The sequence below is a fragment of the Salmo salar genome, chromosome 19, assembly GCF_965601325.2.
Source record: "Salmo salar chromosome 19, fSalSal1, whole genome shotgun sequence".
Lineage (NCBI taxonomy): Eukaryota > Metazoa > Chordata > Actinopteri > Salmoniformes > Salmonidae > Salmo > Salmo salar.
Genome location: NC_138309.1, coordinates 9755294 through 9772505, shown reverse-complemented (window position 1 = coordinate 9772505; position 17212 = coordinate 9755294). Strand labels below are relative to the sequence as shown.

Here is a 17212-nt window from a genome sequence, read left to right as displayed (position 1 = left end):
CGTGTTATGATGCTGTGTGTCAAGTGAAGTGTTACCCAAATTCTTTTTTTTTTTTTGGGGGGGGTGGATCAGCTTATTATTGCGGAAAGATTGTTGCTTCCATCAATGTAATTGTCTGCATCACTTCCAATCCCCCATGTCTTTTTTTGGTAAATATATATATCCATATACATACACGTAAATACTCATACATTTACACATACATACATAAACATTCATACATATACACATATATAGATATACATATATTCTAAAAAAAAGTATCTTTATTATTCCCCGCAAACCCTACCACCCTTCCCCCAATTGGAGTAAACTAATAAACAATAACACTTAGGCTTCTACCTTCAGTTTATACATATTATACACATTTTACAGACACAATCTATTTTACAATAGTTATATTTTGTTTGTTTTTAGTCCTTCCTCTATTTCTGATGTCCATCCAGTTTGATTTCTATTTGTAACTGTGCTATTTCACAACATTTCTGAACCTATATACATTTTACAGACCCCGTATGTTTTACATTGGTTATCTTGTTATTAGTCCCACCCTTCAGCTCCATTCAACCCCTCCCATCTATCTCTCAACACCATCCATTTTGGATTTCTATTTGCCATATATTTTTCCACTGTGCTGTGATGCTTCACAAAAGTACTGAACCTTTCTATTCTCATAGCTTCTACAGGTTGTAAAGTAAAGATAAACATTTTTGTTAAAATAATTATTATATTATTGATTGATTGACTATGACTTTTCAAATCACCCAGTATTGCTATCTGCAGTGTTAGTTCTAGGCAAATGTTGCAATTCTTCAGCCATTCCTGGACCTGTGACCAAAAACGAGCTACATATGGACAATACCAAAATAAATGATCTAATGACTCTGCCTCCTCACAGCAAAATCTGCAGAGCTGGGAAGATTGGATCCCCCATATATATAACATTCTATTAGTTGCAAGAATTTTGTATAGTAATTTAAATTGAAAAATTCGATGTTTTGAATCCGCCATTGTTATGCGTGTCAATTCATAAAACATGTGCCATAGAATGGGTACATCGAAAATCTGTTCCCAACTATTTTGCAATTTATATGGCACAGCTGTCAATTTTTTGTTCCTTAAATGAAATTGGTATATGTTTTTATTCTTCTCACATTTCTTTAACCATTTATGTTCTTTAATACAGGGCCGACAGACAAGTTCCTTATTTTTTCCCCTTCTACTTGCCTCTTCCATTTTTGTGGTAATGCTGCAATTAGTTGGTTGTAATTTTGGGTAGAGCAGACATTTCCATATGTCTGTCTGTTTGCTGCATGTGTGACATAACTCCACCAGTCCTATGTATGATATCGTTCACTAAAATTATACCTTTTTTAAAAATGTCATCGAAAAATGTTTTTTTTATCAATTAGTATATTTGAGTTTAACCACAATATTTGTTGTATTATTTGTTCTGTCTTTTCAGGTGGATTAAACTGAAAAATTCTGTTGTTAGGGCGGAGACACAAGCATCGGGTCATTATATCCATATCTCTGGTTCACACACACACACACACACACACACACACACACACGAAAGAAGGAGAGGATTTGTAAATAAACTGTTGCGTCCCACCTACTCAACAGCCAGTGTAATCCCGTGGCGCGATATTCAAATACCTCAAAAATGCAAAAACTTCAATTTTTCAAACATATGACTATTTTACACCATTTTAAAGACAAGACTCTCGTTAATCTAACCACACTGTCCGATTTCAAAAAGGCTTTACAACGAAAGCAAAACATTTGATTATGTCAGCAGAGTACCCAGCCAGAAATAATCAGACACCCATTTTTCAAGCTAGCATATAATGTCACATAAACCCAAACCACAGCTAAATGCAGCACTAACCTTTGATGATCTTCATCAGATGACAACCCTAGGACATTATGTTATACAATACATGCATGTTTTGTTCAATCAAGTTCATATTTATATCAAAAAACAGCTTTTTACATTAGCATGTGACTAGCATGTGACTAGCATTCCCACCGAACACTGCCGGTGAATTTACTAAATTACTCACGATAAACGTTCACAAAAAACATAACAATTATTTTAAGAATTATAGATACAGAACTCCTCTATGCACTCGATATGTCCGATTTTAAAATAGCTTTTCGGTGAAAGCACATTTTGCAATATTCTCAGTAGATAGCCCGGCATCACAGGGCTAGCTATTTAGACACCCAGCAAGTTTAGCACTCACCAAAGTCAGATTTACTATAAGAAAAATGTTACCTTTGCTGTTCTTCGTCAGAATGCACTCCCAGGACTTCTACTTCAATAACAAATGTTGGTTTGGTCCCAAATAATCCATTGTTATATCCAAATAGCGGCGTTTTGTTATGTGCGTTCAAGACACTATCCGAAAGGGTAAATACGGGTGACGAGCATGGCGCATTTCGTGACAAAAAATGTCTAAATATTCCATTACCGTACTTCGAAGCATGTCAACCGCTGTTTAAAATCTATTTTTATGCCATTTTTCTCGTAAAAAAGCGATAATATTCCGACCGGGAATCTGCGTTTAGGTAAAAAGAGGAAAGAAAATAAAGCACGGGGTCGACTCATGCACGCGCCTGAGTCTCAGAGTACTCTGACCAGCCACTATCCAAATGCGATAATGTGTTTCAGCCAGAGGCTGCCTCGATATCATTCAGCTTTTTCCCGGGCTCTGAGAGCCTATGGGAGCCGTAGGAAGTGTCACGTTACAGCAAAGATCCTCAGTCTTCAATAAAAAGAGCCAAGATGAACAACAACTTGTCAGACAGGCCACTCCCTGTTCAGAATCTTCTCAGGTTTTTGCCTGCCATATGAGTTCTGTTATACTCACAGACACCATTCAAACAGTTTTAGAAACTTTAGGGTGTTTTCTATCCAAAGCCAATAATTATATGCATATTCTAGTTACTGGGCAGGAGTAGTAACCAGATTAAATCGGGTACGTTTTTTATCCGGCCGTGTCAATACTGCCCCCTAGCCCTAACAGGTTAAAGCAGAGCAAAACAGGGAGGTGCTAGCTAAGATTGTTCAACATCAGACATTTTGTTCGTGTTGCCTACATGAACACAACCCTGACATTGCTTATCTCGCCCTCCTTCCACAGGTGAAGACATTGGAGGAGGAGAACAACTCATTGACCAATCAGGTGAGGACTTTGGAGGAGAAGTACAGCTCGTTGACCACTCAGCTGCTGAGGTCACAGAGCCAGGGCCAAGACAACATCCAGCGGCTAGCCAGTCAGGAGGAGCGTCTGGTCGTACTGAGGACAGAGTCAGAGACGCTACAGGAGAAATACAGCAGCAAGGTGCAGGAGGTGAGACAACATTCACCATACTGTCCTTCATTGGTGGTGGATGAGGTGAGCTTCACCCTTTGGGTGTCTAGAAAAAGCGCTATTTAAGTCCAATCAATTATTTGTATAATTAATGATATATTACACATGTACTATTCAGTACTTACTGTATGATAATGACATTACAATCATCAGGATGCAGAAGTTAGAATTGTCATCACTTGATGTTGCTGATACTAAAATATCAACAATACAAGAGAGATTCATCTGGCTTTTCTAATGCTTATTTATTGGTTAGAGAGGAACATTGGGGTGTTTAACCCCAGAACTGTTCATCATCAGAAAGTTTAGTTCATTACAGCATTATGTCATGGTGGTGTATTCACACAGGGAAGAGCAGGAAGCCACTGAAGGTGTTGTGGTTATTACTATTATCCCAGAGTCCACGGCCTGCAGGGAGACGCATGTAGACCACATCCCTCTCATCCAGCTCTAGAGACAAAGCATTAGATATGTACTCATAATACTGATCATTGGTGTCATTATTAAACATCCGTCTCGTCATTGTGGTAAAGGTAAACAGCCATGGCTTTCCCAGTGCGGTTTTCAAAGGCAATGATCTCCTCTCACTGGTGCTGTGAAGATGCCTGCATCAGAGGAGAAGCAGGGAGTGATCATCACTGTCCATCTCTCAGACACCATTAGTAATACTGGACTGTAGCCTGATTCAGTCTGTGTTGGATTAGTGTGGTCAGTACCTGTAGTTGGGTTGTAGGCCCTGCCAGTGTTGGTGAAGACTTTACTGTAGATCAGTGTGGTGTCAGTATTGAAGGGTCCTACCCCTCCTGAATGAGTCAAAGCAGCAGAGAAGGCCACCTTTGGTCTGTTTGAACACAGGAAGAAAACACAAGAGTCTAAGGATTCAGTCTCACAGGGTTTACTTATTTAATTGATATTCATTTTGATTTGTTCTGTAGTACCAAACTATTATTGGAGTGTGTAGCTGTAAGAATATGATGAGAACTTAGTGCCTTCAGAAAGTATACATACCCCTTCACTTATTCCACATTTTGTTGTTACAGCCTGAATTCAAATTAGATTAAATATATTATATGTTCTAATCCATCTACACACAATACCCCATAATGACAAACGTAAAACATGTTTTTAGAAAATTTAGCAAATGTATTGAAAAGTAAACTAGGAAATATCTCATTTACGTAAGTATTCACACCCCTGAGTCAACACATGTTAGAATCACCTTTGGCAGCGATTACAGCTCTTAGTCTTTTTGGGTAAGTTTCTAAGAGCTTTGCACACGTGGATTGTACAATATTTGCACATTATAATTGTTTTAATTCTTCAAGCTCTGTCAAAATGGTTGTTGATCATTGCTAGGCAGCCATTTTTAAATCTTGCCATAGATTTTCAAGCCAATTTAAGTCACAAAACTGTAACTAGGTGACTCAGGAACATTCAATGTTGTCTTGGTAAGCAACTCCAGTGTATATTTGGCTTTGTGTTTTAGGTTATTGTCCTGCTGAAAGGTGAATGTGTCTCCCAGTGTAACAGCGTGGAAAGTGTTCCGAATTTTATTAGATCAAAAAACACTCGAACAAAGTAACAAAACAAAAATCCAACAGTTCTGTCAGGTAACAGAATACTAAATAGAAAACAAACTCCCACAAAACTCAGGTGGAAAACAGGCTGCCTAAGTTGGGAACTGCTGCCTCTGATTGGGAACCACACTCGGCTCAAAACAAAGAAAGAGAAAATATAGATATTCCCACTCGAGTCACACCCTGACCTAACCAAACAGAGAATAAATAAGATCTCTAAGGTCAGGGCGTGACACCCAGTGTCTGTTGGACAGCACACTGAACCAGGCTTTCCTCTCGGATTTTGCCTGTGCTTAGCGCTATTCCTTTTCTTTCTATCCTAAAAAAACTCCCTAGTTCTTGCCAATGACAAGCATACCCATAACATGATGCAGCCACCACCATGCTTGAAAATATGAAGAGTGGTACTCAGTGATGTGTTGTTTTGGATTTCCCCCGAACATAACGCTTTGTATTCATCACATGAAGTACATTTCTTTGCCACATTTTTTTGTTTTACTTTCGTGCCTTATGATCCATCCTCAGTGTTCTCCTATCACAGCCATTAAACTCTGTAACTGTTTTAAAGCCATCATTGGCCTCATGGTGAAATCCCTGAGCGGTGTCCTTCTTATCCGGCAACTGAGTTAGGAAGGACGGCTGTATCTTTGTAGTGACTGGGTGTGTTGATACACCATCCAAAGTTTCATTAGTAACTTCACCATGCTCAAAGGGATATTCAATGTCTTGTTTTTGTTTTTTACCCATCTACCAATAGGTGCTCTTCTTTGTGAGGCACTGGAAAACCTCCCTGATCTTTGTGGTTGAATCTGTGTTTGAATTGTATGTGTGTGGTACAGAGATGAGGTAGTCATTCAAAAATCATGTTAAAAACTATTATTGCACTCTCCATGAAACTTATTATGTGACTTGTTAAGCACATTTTGACTCCTGAACTTAGTTAGGCTTGCCATAAGAAAGGGGTTGAATAATTATTGACTCAAGACATTTCAGCTTTTATTAATGAGTATTTTAACAAATTAACATAATACCACTTTGACATTATAGGGTATTGTGTGTAGGCCAGTATTACAATCTCTCAATTTAATCCATTTTAAATTCAGGCTGTAATACAACAAAATGTGGAAAGAGTGAAGGGGTGTGAATATTTTCTGAAGGCGCTGTATGATTTGTAAGAGACTGTCTTATGGTTCTAATCTATTCCATTCATTCTACTGTCAGGCTGGGCATGTGTGTACGTTGTGTCACTTTCAGATCAAACTGCACCCAGATTCATTTTGTTCTGTTATTTAGTGTTGACTTTAACTAACCACAAGATCTGGAAGAAACCATGTAGTCTGACAATAAATGAAAGATGAACAAATCCTAAAGAATTTAGAGATCCCAATATAAAGTATGTGTACGAAGATTTCCAGTGTGAAACTTGTTTTGTAAAGTTCATATATTTTTTTTTACCTGCATTCTCTGTCTTCAGCTCCTCCACCTCTGTCACGTTGTATAAATGATTGGAGACAGCCGCAGGAATACATAATAGGGGGTTTTAATACTCCACCCAAAAATACAACATGCCATGAAAAGGCACGGGGACGAAGCCCAAAACAAACATGGATACAAAACACAGGGATGTAACCCAAACAAAAGAGCGAGGTCAAACCTCTAATAAATACACAGGACGAGACCAGTAATAACAAGTACACAACAATACACGGGACGAGACCCGTAATAACGACTACACAATACACGCAACACAAAAGCCCAAACTACAAAGCACAGGTACTCACAAGACCAACGGACATGGGAACAATAACCAACCAGGACACTGGTGAACAGAGGGCATATATATACAATTACTAATCAGGGGGAATGGGAACCAGGTGTGCGTAATGAGACAGTTCGGTGATGCCTAGAAGCCGGTGACGTAGACCTCCGGAGCTGGTGCGCGGAATGAGCAGCGGTACCGGGGGAATCCGTGACAACAACCTTCTCACGGGCTGTCACTTTCGCCCCCATGGCTGACAGTTCAGCTGCTTGTCCTGGAATTATCTGTAGATCTTTTACTGTACTGACTTCACAATGAACCAAACAAATGTTCATGTTTCTACATAATGGTGCTTTACCTGTATTGTCTTTCTCCAGCTCCTCCACCTTGTTCTTCTAGAGCTGTTCAGTAGTGGTGACGCTCAGCTCCTCTCTAAGAGCTGTCACCTCCTTTTTCTGTTCCTCCACCTCCTTCTCACTGGCTGTCACTCTGGCCCTCATGGCTGACAGTTCAGTAGTGGTGACGCTCAGCTCCTCTCTAAGAGCTGTCACCTCCTTTTTCTGTTCCTCTACCTCCTTCTCACTGGCTGTCACTCTGGCCCCCATGGCTGACAGTTCAGCTGCTTGTCCTGGAATTATGGGAACAAAATCTGTTAATATTTTAATGTTCTTACATAATTATCTTACATAATTCATACATATCTATCTGTTCATTACCTGCGTTCTGTTCCTCTACCTTCAACTTGGTGAGCCTAAGCTAAAATCGTGGCTCTTCTACCATGTGCTCACTGTCCTTCAGTCTGGACTCAATGTTATTCAGTTCAGTCTTAGTGACAGTCAGCTCTACTATGCTCCATCACCACGTCTCATCTCCTTCAGCTCAGTCCAGATGTCAGGGGTGGTAGTCTGACCAGCCATCTGTTTGTGGGTTGTCTCTGTAGCTTCAGTCCCTTGGCTCTCAATCTGAACCCCTCACCTTTCTCTCTCCCCCTTCACTGTGACCCTGTTGAGTGATGTAATTCTCTGACACCTCCACTCTCTCCCTGACAGACCAGCAACACCAGCAGAGCTACAGCACCACTTATTCTGAAATGATACATCTTTTAGACATGTATTCTATAGGCACAATCCCCTTATATGCACAACGTAGTGAGCCAAAGGATGAGAATTTAACATATGTTACTAACATAAGTTGTACAACTAAAGCCAAATATTGTGATAACGTGGAACACTGGGTGGGCAATCTGACACTGTAAAAGGCTGAGAACTCAACCTGTTATTCAGTTGAAGCTCTGTCTTTATCTCCGTCAAGTCTGTACTGGTGCTGTGAAGCTATGTTTTTGTTTAAAACTCAACCAAGATCTTTAATTAGACCCTTAAAAGTTTAGGAAAACCGATCAACAATCCAACCGTTTATTTCTTAACTGATTCCCCAGCACATTTGAGTTGTCTGTGGGGTATCGTGTGTGTGGGTCATATCTCTGTAAGGGTTAGAATTACGTTAAGGGTTAGGGTTAGGAGCCAGGGTTAGGTTTAAGGTTAGGTTTTTGGGTTAAGGTTGGGGTAAGAGTACGGGTTAGGTTTAGGGTTAGGGGTTAGGGAAAATAAGATTTTGAATGGGACTGAATTGTGTGTCCCCACAAGGTTAGCTGTACAAGGCTGTGTGTGTGTGTGTGTGTGTGTGTGTGTGTGTGTGTGTGTGTGTGTGTGTGTGTGTGTGTGTGTGTGTGTGTGTGTGTGTGTGTGTGTGTGTGTGTGTGTGTGTGTGTGTGTGTGTGTGTGTGTGTGTGTGTGTGTGTGTGTGTGTGTGTGTGTGTGTGTGTGTGTGTGTGTGTGTTATAGCTGGAAACACTGCGGTTGGAGGTGGAGGGGGCGTACTCTGACAACACACACCTACGCCAGGAGAGCCAGGTGGTCATGGCCAACGTCAACCGCTGGGTGAAAGAGCAGAGGTGGGTAGGACACAACACATAGCAGATACATAGCAGGAAACACCCACACACACTCTCTGATTGCCAGCCCAGTGTACGATGCATCTCTCTCTGTGTGTGTATCAGGGTTGCCAGTGAGAGTCTAGCTGCTAAGATCAGAGGTCAGAACAAGGTGCTGCTCATCATTAGTGAGGAGAAACAGTGAGTACATCATTCACATACTGTATACAGCGTACCGTACTTATCATTATACTGTCTATCTTACCGTTATATACACTACCGGTTAAAGGTTTTACAGCACCTACCCATTCAAGGGTTTTTCTTTATTTTTACTATTTTATACATTGTAGAATAATAGTGAAGACATCAAAACTATGAAATAACACATATGGAATCATGTAGTACTATCTATCTTATCATTATATATCATTATACTGTCTATCTTATCATTATGTATAGAGAGATTGGGTTAAATGCGGAAGACACATTTCAGTTGAATGCATTCAGTTCAACTGATTAGGTATCCCCCTTTCCGTTTATACTGTCTATCTTCTCATCATTAAATATCATTATACTTTCTATCTTATCATTATATACAGTTGAAGTCGGAAGTTTACATACACCTTAGCCAAATACATTTAAACTCAGTTTTTCACAATTCCTGACATTTAATCCTAGTAAAAATTCTCTGTCTTAGGTCAGTTAGGATCACCACTTTATTTTAAGAATGTGAAATGTCAGAATAATAGTAGAGAAAATGATTTATTTAAGCTTTTATTTCTTTCATCACATTCCCAGTGGGTCAGAAGTTTACATATACTAATTGAGTGTTTGGTAGCGTTGCCTTTAAATTATTTAACTTGGGTCAAACGTTTCGTGTAGCCATCCACAAGCTTCCCACAATAAGCTGGGTGAATTTTGGCCCATTCCTCCTGACAGAGCTGGTGTGACTGAGTCAGGTTTGTAGGCCTTCTTTTGATTTTCCCATGATGTCAAGCAAAGTTTGAAGGTAGCCCTTGAAATACATCCACAGGTACACCTCAAATTGACTCAAATTATGTCAATTAGCCTATCAGAAACTTCTAAAGCCATGACATAATATTCTGGAATTTACCAAGCTGTTTAAAGGCACAGTCAACTTAGTGTATGTAAACTTCTGACCCACTGGAATTGTGATACAGTGCATTATAAGTCTAATAATCTGTCTGTAAACAATTGTTGAAAAAATTACTTGTGTCATGCATGTCTTCACCGACTTGCCAAAACTATAGTTTTTTTAACAAGAAATTTGTGGATTGGTTGAAAAATGATTTTTACTGACTCCAACCTAAGTGTATGTAAACTTCCAACTTCAACTGTATCATTATACTGTCTATCTTAACATTATATATCATTATACTGGCTACACTGAGTGCGCAAAACATTAGGAACACCTGGTCTTTCCTTGACAAATTAACCAGGTGAAAGCTATGATCCCTTATTGATGTCACCTGTTAAATCCACTTCAATCAGTGTATATGAAGGGGAGGAGACAGGTTAATGAAGGATTTTTAAGCCTTGAGACAATTGTGACATGGATTATGTATGTGTGCCATTCAGAGGGTGAATGGGCAAGACATCATTTTTGCAGATTAAGTGTTTGAGATAGTAATGTATCAATATTTATTGTTTACAAATGAACTATGACATAGCCAATGAATATATAGCACAACTTTGGATTTCACCCCCATTTCAAAATCAAATGGTTTTGACCATTTGGACGTTTTTACAGAGTGATCATCTCTTCTCCCTTCGGCTATGCAGTGCACCTCGGTCCTTGTTATGTAATTATATTAAAAAAATATGCCAAAACTATTGCTGATGGTGAACCTGAACAATCAAAATAAAATCTATTGTAAGCTCTGTTCAGCAGGTATTGCCAGATGAGTGGTTCTGGGAAAACACCATTTTCAGCACATAGATAACAATAATAACCTAGCACATTACATAGGTTGTCACTCAACACAAACATTTTAGTATGTGTAAGATGCTGCCTACCTCGCGTTAGTCAGCGCATGAAGCTGGACACAGTTTGACTACAGGCTACTGATATTACCTGGGGTTGTTCGGCATTCAAAATGACATGCTTAGTTCGACACTGAAGGACAGGACGCATCAGTTGTCACAAAAGATGAGGTATTTTCAGAAGGTACAATAAAAAATTAAAAAATAAATGTGTAACCGGCAATTCGTAACGTTTAAATCGATGTTCTGACAAATGCATGCTACATTTGGATCGGTTTGGCGTCTGCTGACCAATGCTCTAGTATCTTAAATCAGGGACCGATGCGTATCGGAGAACCGTTACATCCCTAGGAATCAGGTGCGTTAATGTTAGTGCTAGGGCAAATACAAACCTGTGCACCCCCTGGGGTCCCCAGGACTAGGATGGAGAAACAGTGACGTAAAGCCTCTTAACAAGGTATGGACCCCGTTACCAGAAACACATCATGTACACCTATTACATATGTATGTGTTTGTGTGTCCTTGACAGTTTGTGTGTTGTCCCTGAACGGGGAATTTGTTTACTAAAGATGACTGGATGTTCTGAGACAGGAAACTCAGCTCAGCTAAACGCTGCACCTGCTAACTAGGTCACCTTTCCCACCAGGGGGGAGAGTGTGATCACAGCGGGTGTGTGTGTGTGTGTGTGTGTGTGTGTGTGTGTGTGTGTGTGTGTGTGTGTGTGTGTGTGTGTGTGTGTGTGTGTGTGTTCGTAGGTGTGTGCGTGTTACACACTCCTCTCTGATTCAGAATCTCAGAGAAAGACACACACCTGACACACACATTACTTCCTGCCCGCCGTCAGCAAACAGACACACACACACTGTTCTTCAGAGATCAAAGTGGTCTTCCCGTCATCCATCATTCCACCCCCTGTAGCTCCATACCGCCGTTGTGTGTGTCTTTCTGTCCTCTATCCTTCTGTCCGCTCTAGCCTTTTATCCTTCTGTAATTTCTATCCTTCTATCCGCTCTATCCTTCCGTCCTCTCCACCTTTCTGTCCATGTATCCTTCTGTAATCTCTATCCTTCTGTCCTCTCTACCCTTCTGTCTTCTCTATCCTTCTGTCCTCTCTATCCTTCTGTCTTCTCTATCCTTCTGTCTTCTCTAGCCTTCTGTCCTCTCTATCATTTTATCCTTCTGTCATCTCTATCCTTTTGTCCTTCTGTCTTCTCTATCCTCTCTGTCCTCTCTATCCTCTCTGTACTCTCTGTCCTTCTGTCCTCTCTAGCCTTTTATCCTTCTGTCATCTGTCCTCTCTATCCTTCTGTAATCTCTAGCCTTCCGTCCTCTCTATCCTTCTGTCCTTTCTGTCCTCTCTATCCTTCCGTCCTCTATCCTTCCGTCCTTTCTATCCTTCTGTCCTCTTTATCCTTCTGTCCTCTATCCTTTTATCCTTCTGTCCTCTCTATCCTTCTGTCCTCTCTATCCTACTATCCTCTCTATCCTTCCATCCTCTCTACCCTTCTGTCCTCTCTGTCTTTGTATCCTTATGTAATCTCTATCCTATCTGTCCTTCTGTCCTCTATCCTTCTGTTCTCTCTACCCTTCGGTTCTCTCTATCCTTCTGTCCTCTCTATCCTTTTGTCCTCTCTATCCTTGTATCCTTCTGTCCTCTATCATTCTGTCCTTCTGTCCTCTCTATCCTTGTGTCCTCTCTATCCTTCCGTCCTTTCTAGCCTTCTGTCCTCTAGTTTTCTGTCCCATCTAGCATTTTGTCCTGTCTTCTCTATCCTTCTGGCCTTCTGTCCTCTCTATCATTCTGTCCTTCTGTCCTCTCTATCCTTCTGTCATCTCTATCCTTCCGTCCTGCCTATCCTTCCGTCCTCTCTAGTCTTATGTCCTCTCTAGCCTTTTATCCTTCTGTCATCTCTATCCTTCTATCCTCTCTATCCTTCCGTCCTCTACCCTTCTGTCCTTGTGTCCTTATGTAATCTCTATCTTTCTATCCTCTCTGTCCTCTGTCCTCTCTAGCCTTCTGTCCTCTCTAGTCTTCTGTCCCATCTAGCATTTTGTCCTGTCCTCTCTATCATTTTGTCCTCTCTGTCCTCTCTATCATTTTGTCCTCTCTGTCCTCTCTATCCTTCTGTCCTTCTGTCCTCTCTATCCTTATGTCCACTCTATCCTCTCTATCCTTATGTCCACTCTATCCTTCCGTCCTTGCAATCATTTTGTCCTCTCTATCCTTCTGTTATCTGTCCTCTCTTTCCTTCCGTCCTCTCTATCCTTCTGTAATCTCTAGCCTTCCGTCCTCTCTATCCTTCTGTCCTTTCTGTCCTCTCTATCCTCTCTATCCTTCCGTCCTTTCTATCCTTCTGTCCTCTTTATCCTTCTGTCCTCTCTAGCCTTCTGTCCTCTCTATCCTTCTGTCCTCTCTATCCTTCTGTCCTCTCTATCCTTCTGTCCTCTCTATCCTTCTGTCCTCTCGAGCCTTTTATCCTTCTGTCCTCTAGCCTTTTATCATTTTGTCCTCTCTATCCTACTATCCTCTCTATCCTTCTATCCTCTCTGTCCTTCTGTCCTCTATTCTTCAGTCCTCTCTATCCTTCCATCCTCTCTACCCTTCTGTCCTCTGTCTTTGTATCCTTATGTAATCTCTATCCTATCTGTCCTTCTGTCCTCTCTATCCTTCCGTCCTCTCTATCCTTCTGTCCTCTCTGTCCTTGTATCCTTATGTAATCTCTATCCTATCTGTTCTTCTGTCCTCTATCCTTCTGTTCTCTCTACCCTTCGGTCCTCTCTACCCTTCGGTCCTCTCTATCCTTCCGTCCTTTCTAGCCTTCTGTCCTCTAGTTTTCTGTCCCATCTAGCATTTTGTCCTGTCCTCTCTATCATTTTGTCCTTCTGTCATCTCTGTCCTCTCTATCCTTCCGTCTTCTCTATCCTTCTGTCCTTCTGTCCTCTCTATCCTTCTGTCCTTCTGTCCTCTCTATCCTTGTGTCCACTCTATCCTTCCGTCCTTGCAATCCTTCTGTCCTCTCTAGCCTTCTGTCCTCTCTAGTCTTCTGTCCCATCTAGCATTTTGTCCTGTCCTCTCTATCATTTTGTCCTCTCTGTCCTCTCTATCCTCTCTATTCTTCCGTCCTGCCTATCCTTCCGTCCTCTCTAGTCTTATGTCCTCTCTAGCCTTTTATCCTTCTGTCATCTCTATCCTCTCTATCCTTCCGTCCTCTACCCTTCTGTCCTTGTGTCCTTATGTAATCTCTATCTTTCTATCCTCTCTGTCCTCTGTCCTCTCTAGCCTTCTGTCCTCTCTAGTCTTCTGTCCCATCTAGCATTTTGTCCTGTCCTCTCTATCATTTTGTCCTCTCTGTCCTCTCTGGCCTTCTGTCCTCTCTATCCTTATGTCCACTCTATCCTTCCATCCTTACAATCATTTTGTCCTCTCTATCCTTCTGTCCTCTCTATCCTTATGTCCACTCTATCCTTCCATCCTTACAATCATTTTGTCCTCTCTGGCCTTCTGTCCTCTCTAGCCTTTTATCCTTCTGTTATCTGTCCTCTCTTTCCTTCCGTCCTCTCTATCCTTCTGTAATCTCTAGCCTTCTGTCCTCTCTATCCTTCTGTCCTTTCTGTCCTCTCTATCCTTCTGTTATCTGTCCTCTCTTTCCTTCCGTCCTCTCTATCCTTCTGTCCTTTCTATCCTTCCGTCCTCTCTATCCTTCTGTCCTCTCTTTCCTTCCGTCCTCTCTATCCTTCTGTCCTCTCTATCCTTCTATCCTTCTGTTATCTGTCCTCTCTTTCCTTCCGTCCTCTCTATCCTTCTGTCCTCTCTATCCTTCCGTCCTTTCTAGCCTTCTGTCCTCTCTATCCTTCTGTCCCATCTAGCATTTTGTCCTGTCCTCTCTATCATTTTGTCCTTCTGTCCTCTCTATCCTTCCGTCCTCTATCCTTCCGTCCTTTCTATCCTCTCTAGCCTTCTGTCTTCTCTAGTCATGTCCTCTCTAGCATTTTATCCTTCTGTCATCTCTATCCTCTCTGTCATCTCTATTCTTTTATCCTTCTGTCATCTCTATCCTCTCTATCCTTCTATCCTCTCTGTCCTTCTGTCCTCTATTCTTCAGTCCTCTCTATCCTTCCATCCTCTCTACCCTTCTGTCCTCTCTGTCTTTGTATCCTTATGTAATCTCTATCCTATCTATCCTTCTGTTCTCTCTACCCTTCGGTTCTCTCTATCCTTCTGTCCTCTCTATCCTTTTGTCCTCTCTATCCTTGTATCCTTCTGTCCTCTATCATTCTGTCCTTCTGTCCTCTCTATCCTTGTGTCCTCTCTATCCTTCCGTCCTTTCTAGCCTTCTGTCCTCTAGTTTTCTGTCCCATCTAGCATTTTGTCCTGTCTTCTCTATCCTTCTGGCCTTCTGTCCTCTCTATCATTCTGTCCTTCTGTCCTCTCTATCCTTCTGTCATCTCTATCCTTCCGTCCTGCCTATCCTTCCGTCCTCTCTAGTCTTATGTCCTCTCTAGCCTTTTATCCTTCTGTCATCTCTATCCTTCTATCCTCTCTATCCTTCCGTCCTCTACCCTTCTGTCCTTGTGTCCTTATGTAATCTCTATCTTTCTATCCTCTCTGTCCTCTGTCCTCTCTAGCCTTCTGTCCTCTCTAGTCTTCTGTCCCATCTAGCATTTTGTCCTGTCCTCTCTATCATTTTGTCCTCTCTGTCCTCTCTATCCTTCTGTCCTTCTGTCCTCTCTATCCTTATGTCCACTCTATCCTCTCTATCCTTATGTCCACTCTATCCTCTCTATCCTCATGTCCACTCTATCCTTCCGTCCTTGCAATCATTTTGTCCTCTCTATCCTTCTGTTATCTGTCCTCTCTTTCCTTCCGTCCTCTCTATCCTTCTGTAATCTCTAGCCTTCCGTCCTCTCTATCCTTCTGTCCTTTCTGTCCTCTCTATCCTTCCGTCCTTTCTATCCTTCTGTCCTCTTTATCCTTCTGTCCTCTCTATCCTTCTGTCCTCTCTATCCTTCTGTCCTCTCGAGCCTTTTATCCTTCTGTCCTCTAGCCTTTTATCATTTTGTCCTCTCTATCCTACTATCCTCTCTATCCTTCTATCCTCTCTGTCCTTCTGTCCTCTATTCTTCAGTCCTCTCTATCCTTCCATCCTCTCTACCCTTCTGTCCTCTCTGTCTTTGTATCCTTATGTAATCTCTATCCTCTCTGGCCTTCTGTCCTCTCTATCCTTCCGTCCTCTCTATCCTTCCGTCCTCTCTATCCTTCCGTCCTTGCAATCATTTTGTCCTCTCTAGCCTTCTGTCCTCTCTAGTCTTCTGTCCCATCTAGCATTTTGTCCTGTCCTCTCTATCATTTTGTCCTTCTGTCATCTCTATCCTCTCTATCCTTCCGTCCTGCCTATCCTTCCGTCCTCTCTAGTCTTATGTCCTCTCTAGCCTTTTATCCTTCTGTCATCTCTATCCTTCTATCCTCTCTATCCTTCCGTCCTCTACCCTTCTGTCCTTGTGTCCTTATGTAATCTCTATCTTTCTATCCTCTCTGTCCTCTGTCCTCTCTAGCCTTCTGTCCTCTCTAGTCTTCTGTCCCATCTAGCATTTTGTCCTGTCCTCTCTATCATTTTGTCCTCTCTGTCCTCTCTATCCTTCTGTCCTTCCGTCCTCTCTATCCTTCCGTCCTTGCAATCATTTTGTCCTCTCTTTCCTTCCGTCCTCTCTATCCTTCTGTCCTTTCTGTCCTCTCCTTCCGTCCTCTATCCTTCCGTCCTTTCTATCCTTCTGTCCTCTTTATCCTTCTGTCCTCTCTATCCTTCTGTCCTCTCTATCCTTCTGTCCTCTCGAGCCTTTTATCCTTCTGTCCTCTAGCCTTTTATCATTTTGTCCTCTCTATCCTACTATCCTCTCTATCCTTCTATCCTCTCTGTCCTTCTGTCCTCTATTCTTCAGTCCTCTCTATCCTTCCATCCTCTCTACCCTTCTGTCCTCTCTGTCTTTGTATCCTTATGTAATCTCTATCCTATCTGTTCTTCTGTCCTCTATCCTTCTGTTCTCTCTACTCTTCGGTTCTCTCTACCCTTCGGTCCTCTCTATCCTTCCGTCCTTTCTAGCCTTCTGTCCTCTAGTTTTCTGTCCCATCTAGCATTTTGTCCTGTCCTCTCTATCATTTTGTCCTTCTGTCATCTCTGTCCTCTCTATCCTTCCGTCTTCTCTATCCTTCTGTCCTTCTGTCCTCTCTATCCTTCTGTCCTTCTGTCCTCTCTATCCTTGTGTCCTCTCTATCCTTCCGTCCTTGCAATCATTTTGTCCTCTCTGGCCTTCCGTCCTCTCTATCCTTCCGTCCTCTCTATCCTTCTGTCCTTGCAATCATTATGTCCTCTCTGGCCTTCCGTCCTCTCTAGCCTTCTGTCCTCTCTAGCCTTCCGTCCTCTCTAGTCTTCTGTCCTCTCTATCATTTTGTCCTTCTGTCATCTCTATCCTCTCTATCCTTCTGTCCTGCCTATCCTTCCGTCCTCTCTAGTCTTATGTCCTCTCTTGCCTTTTATCCTTCTGTCATCTCTATCCTTCTATCCTC

The 17212-nt window shown here is 41.8% G+C and overlaps 1 protein-coding gene across 1 annotated transcript in view; it reads left to right on the top strand.

Annotated features, from left to right (window-relative positions):
• Positions 1-17212, top strand: part of LOC106578416 (uncharacterized) — a 138768-nt gene that overhangs the window by 102793 nt on the left and 18763 nt on the right. Inside the window, exons 27-29 of the mRNA XM_045702053.2 lie at positions 3150-3359; positions 8558-8667; positions 8773-8847. Coding sequence (XP_045558009.2) covers positions 3150-3359; positions 8558-8667; positions 8773-8847 — 395 coding nt within the window. The remainder of the gene's footprint in view (positions 1-3149; positions 3360-8557; positions 8668-8772; positions 8848-17212) is intronic.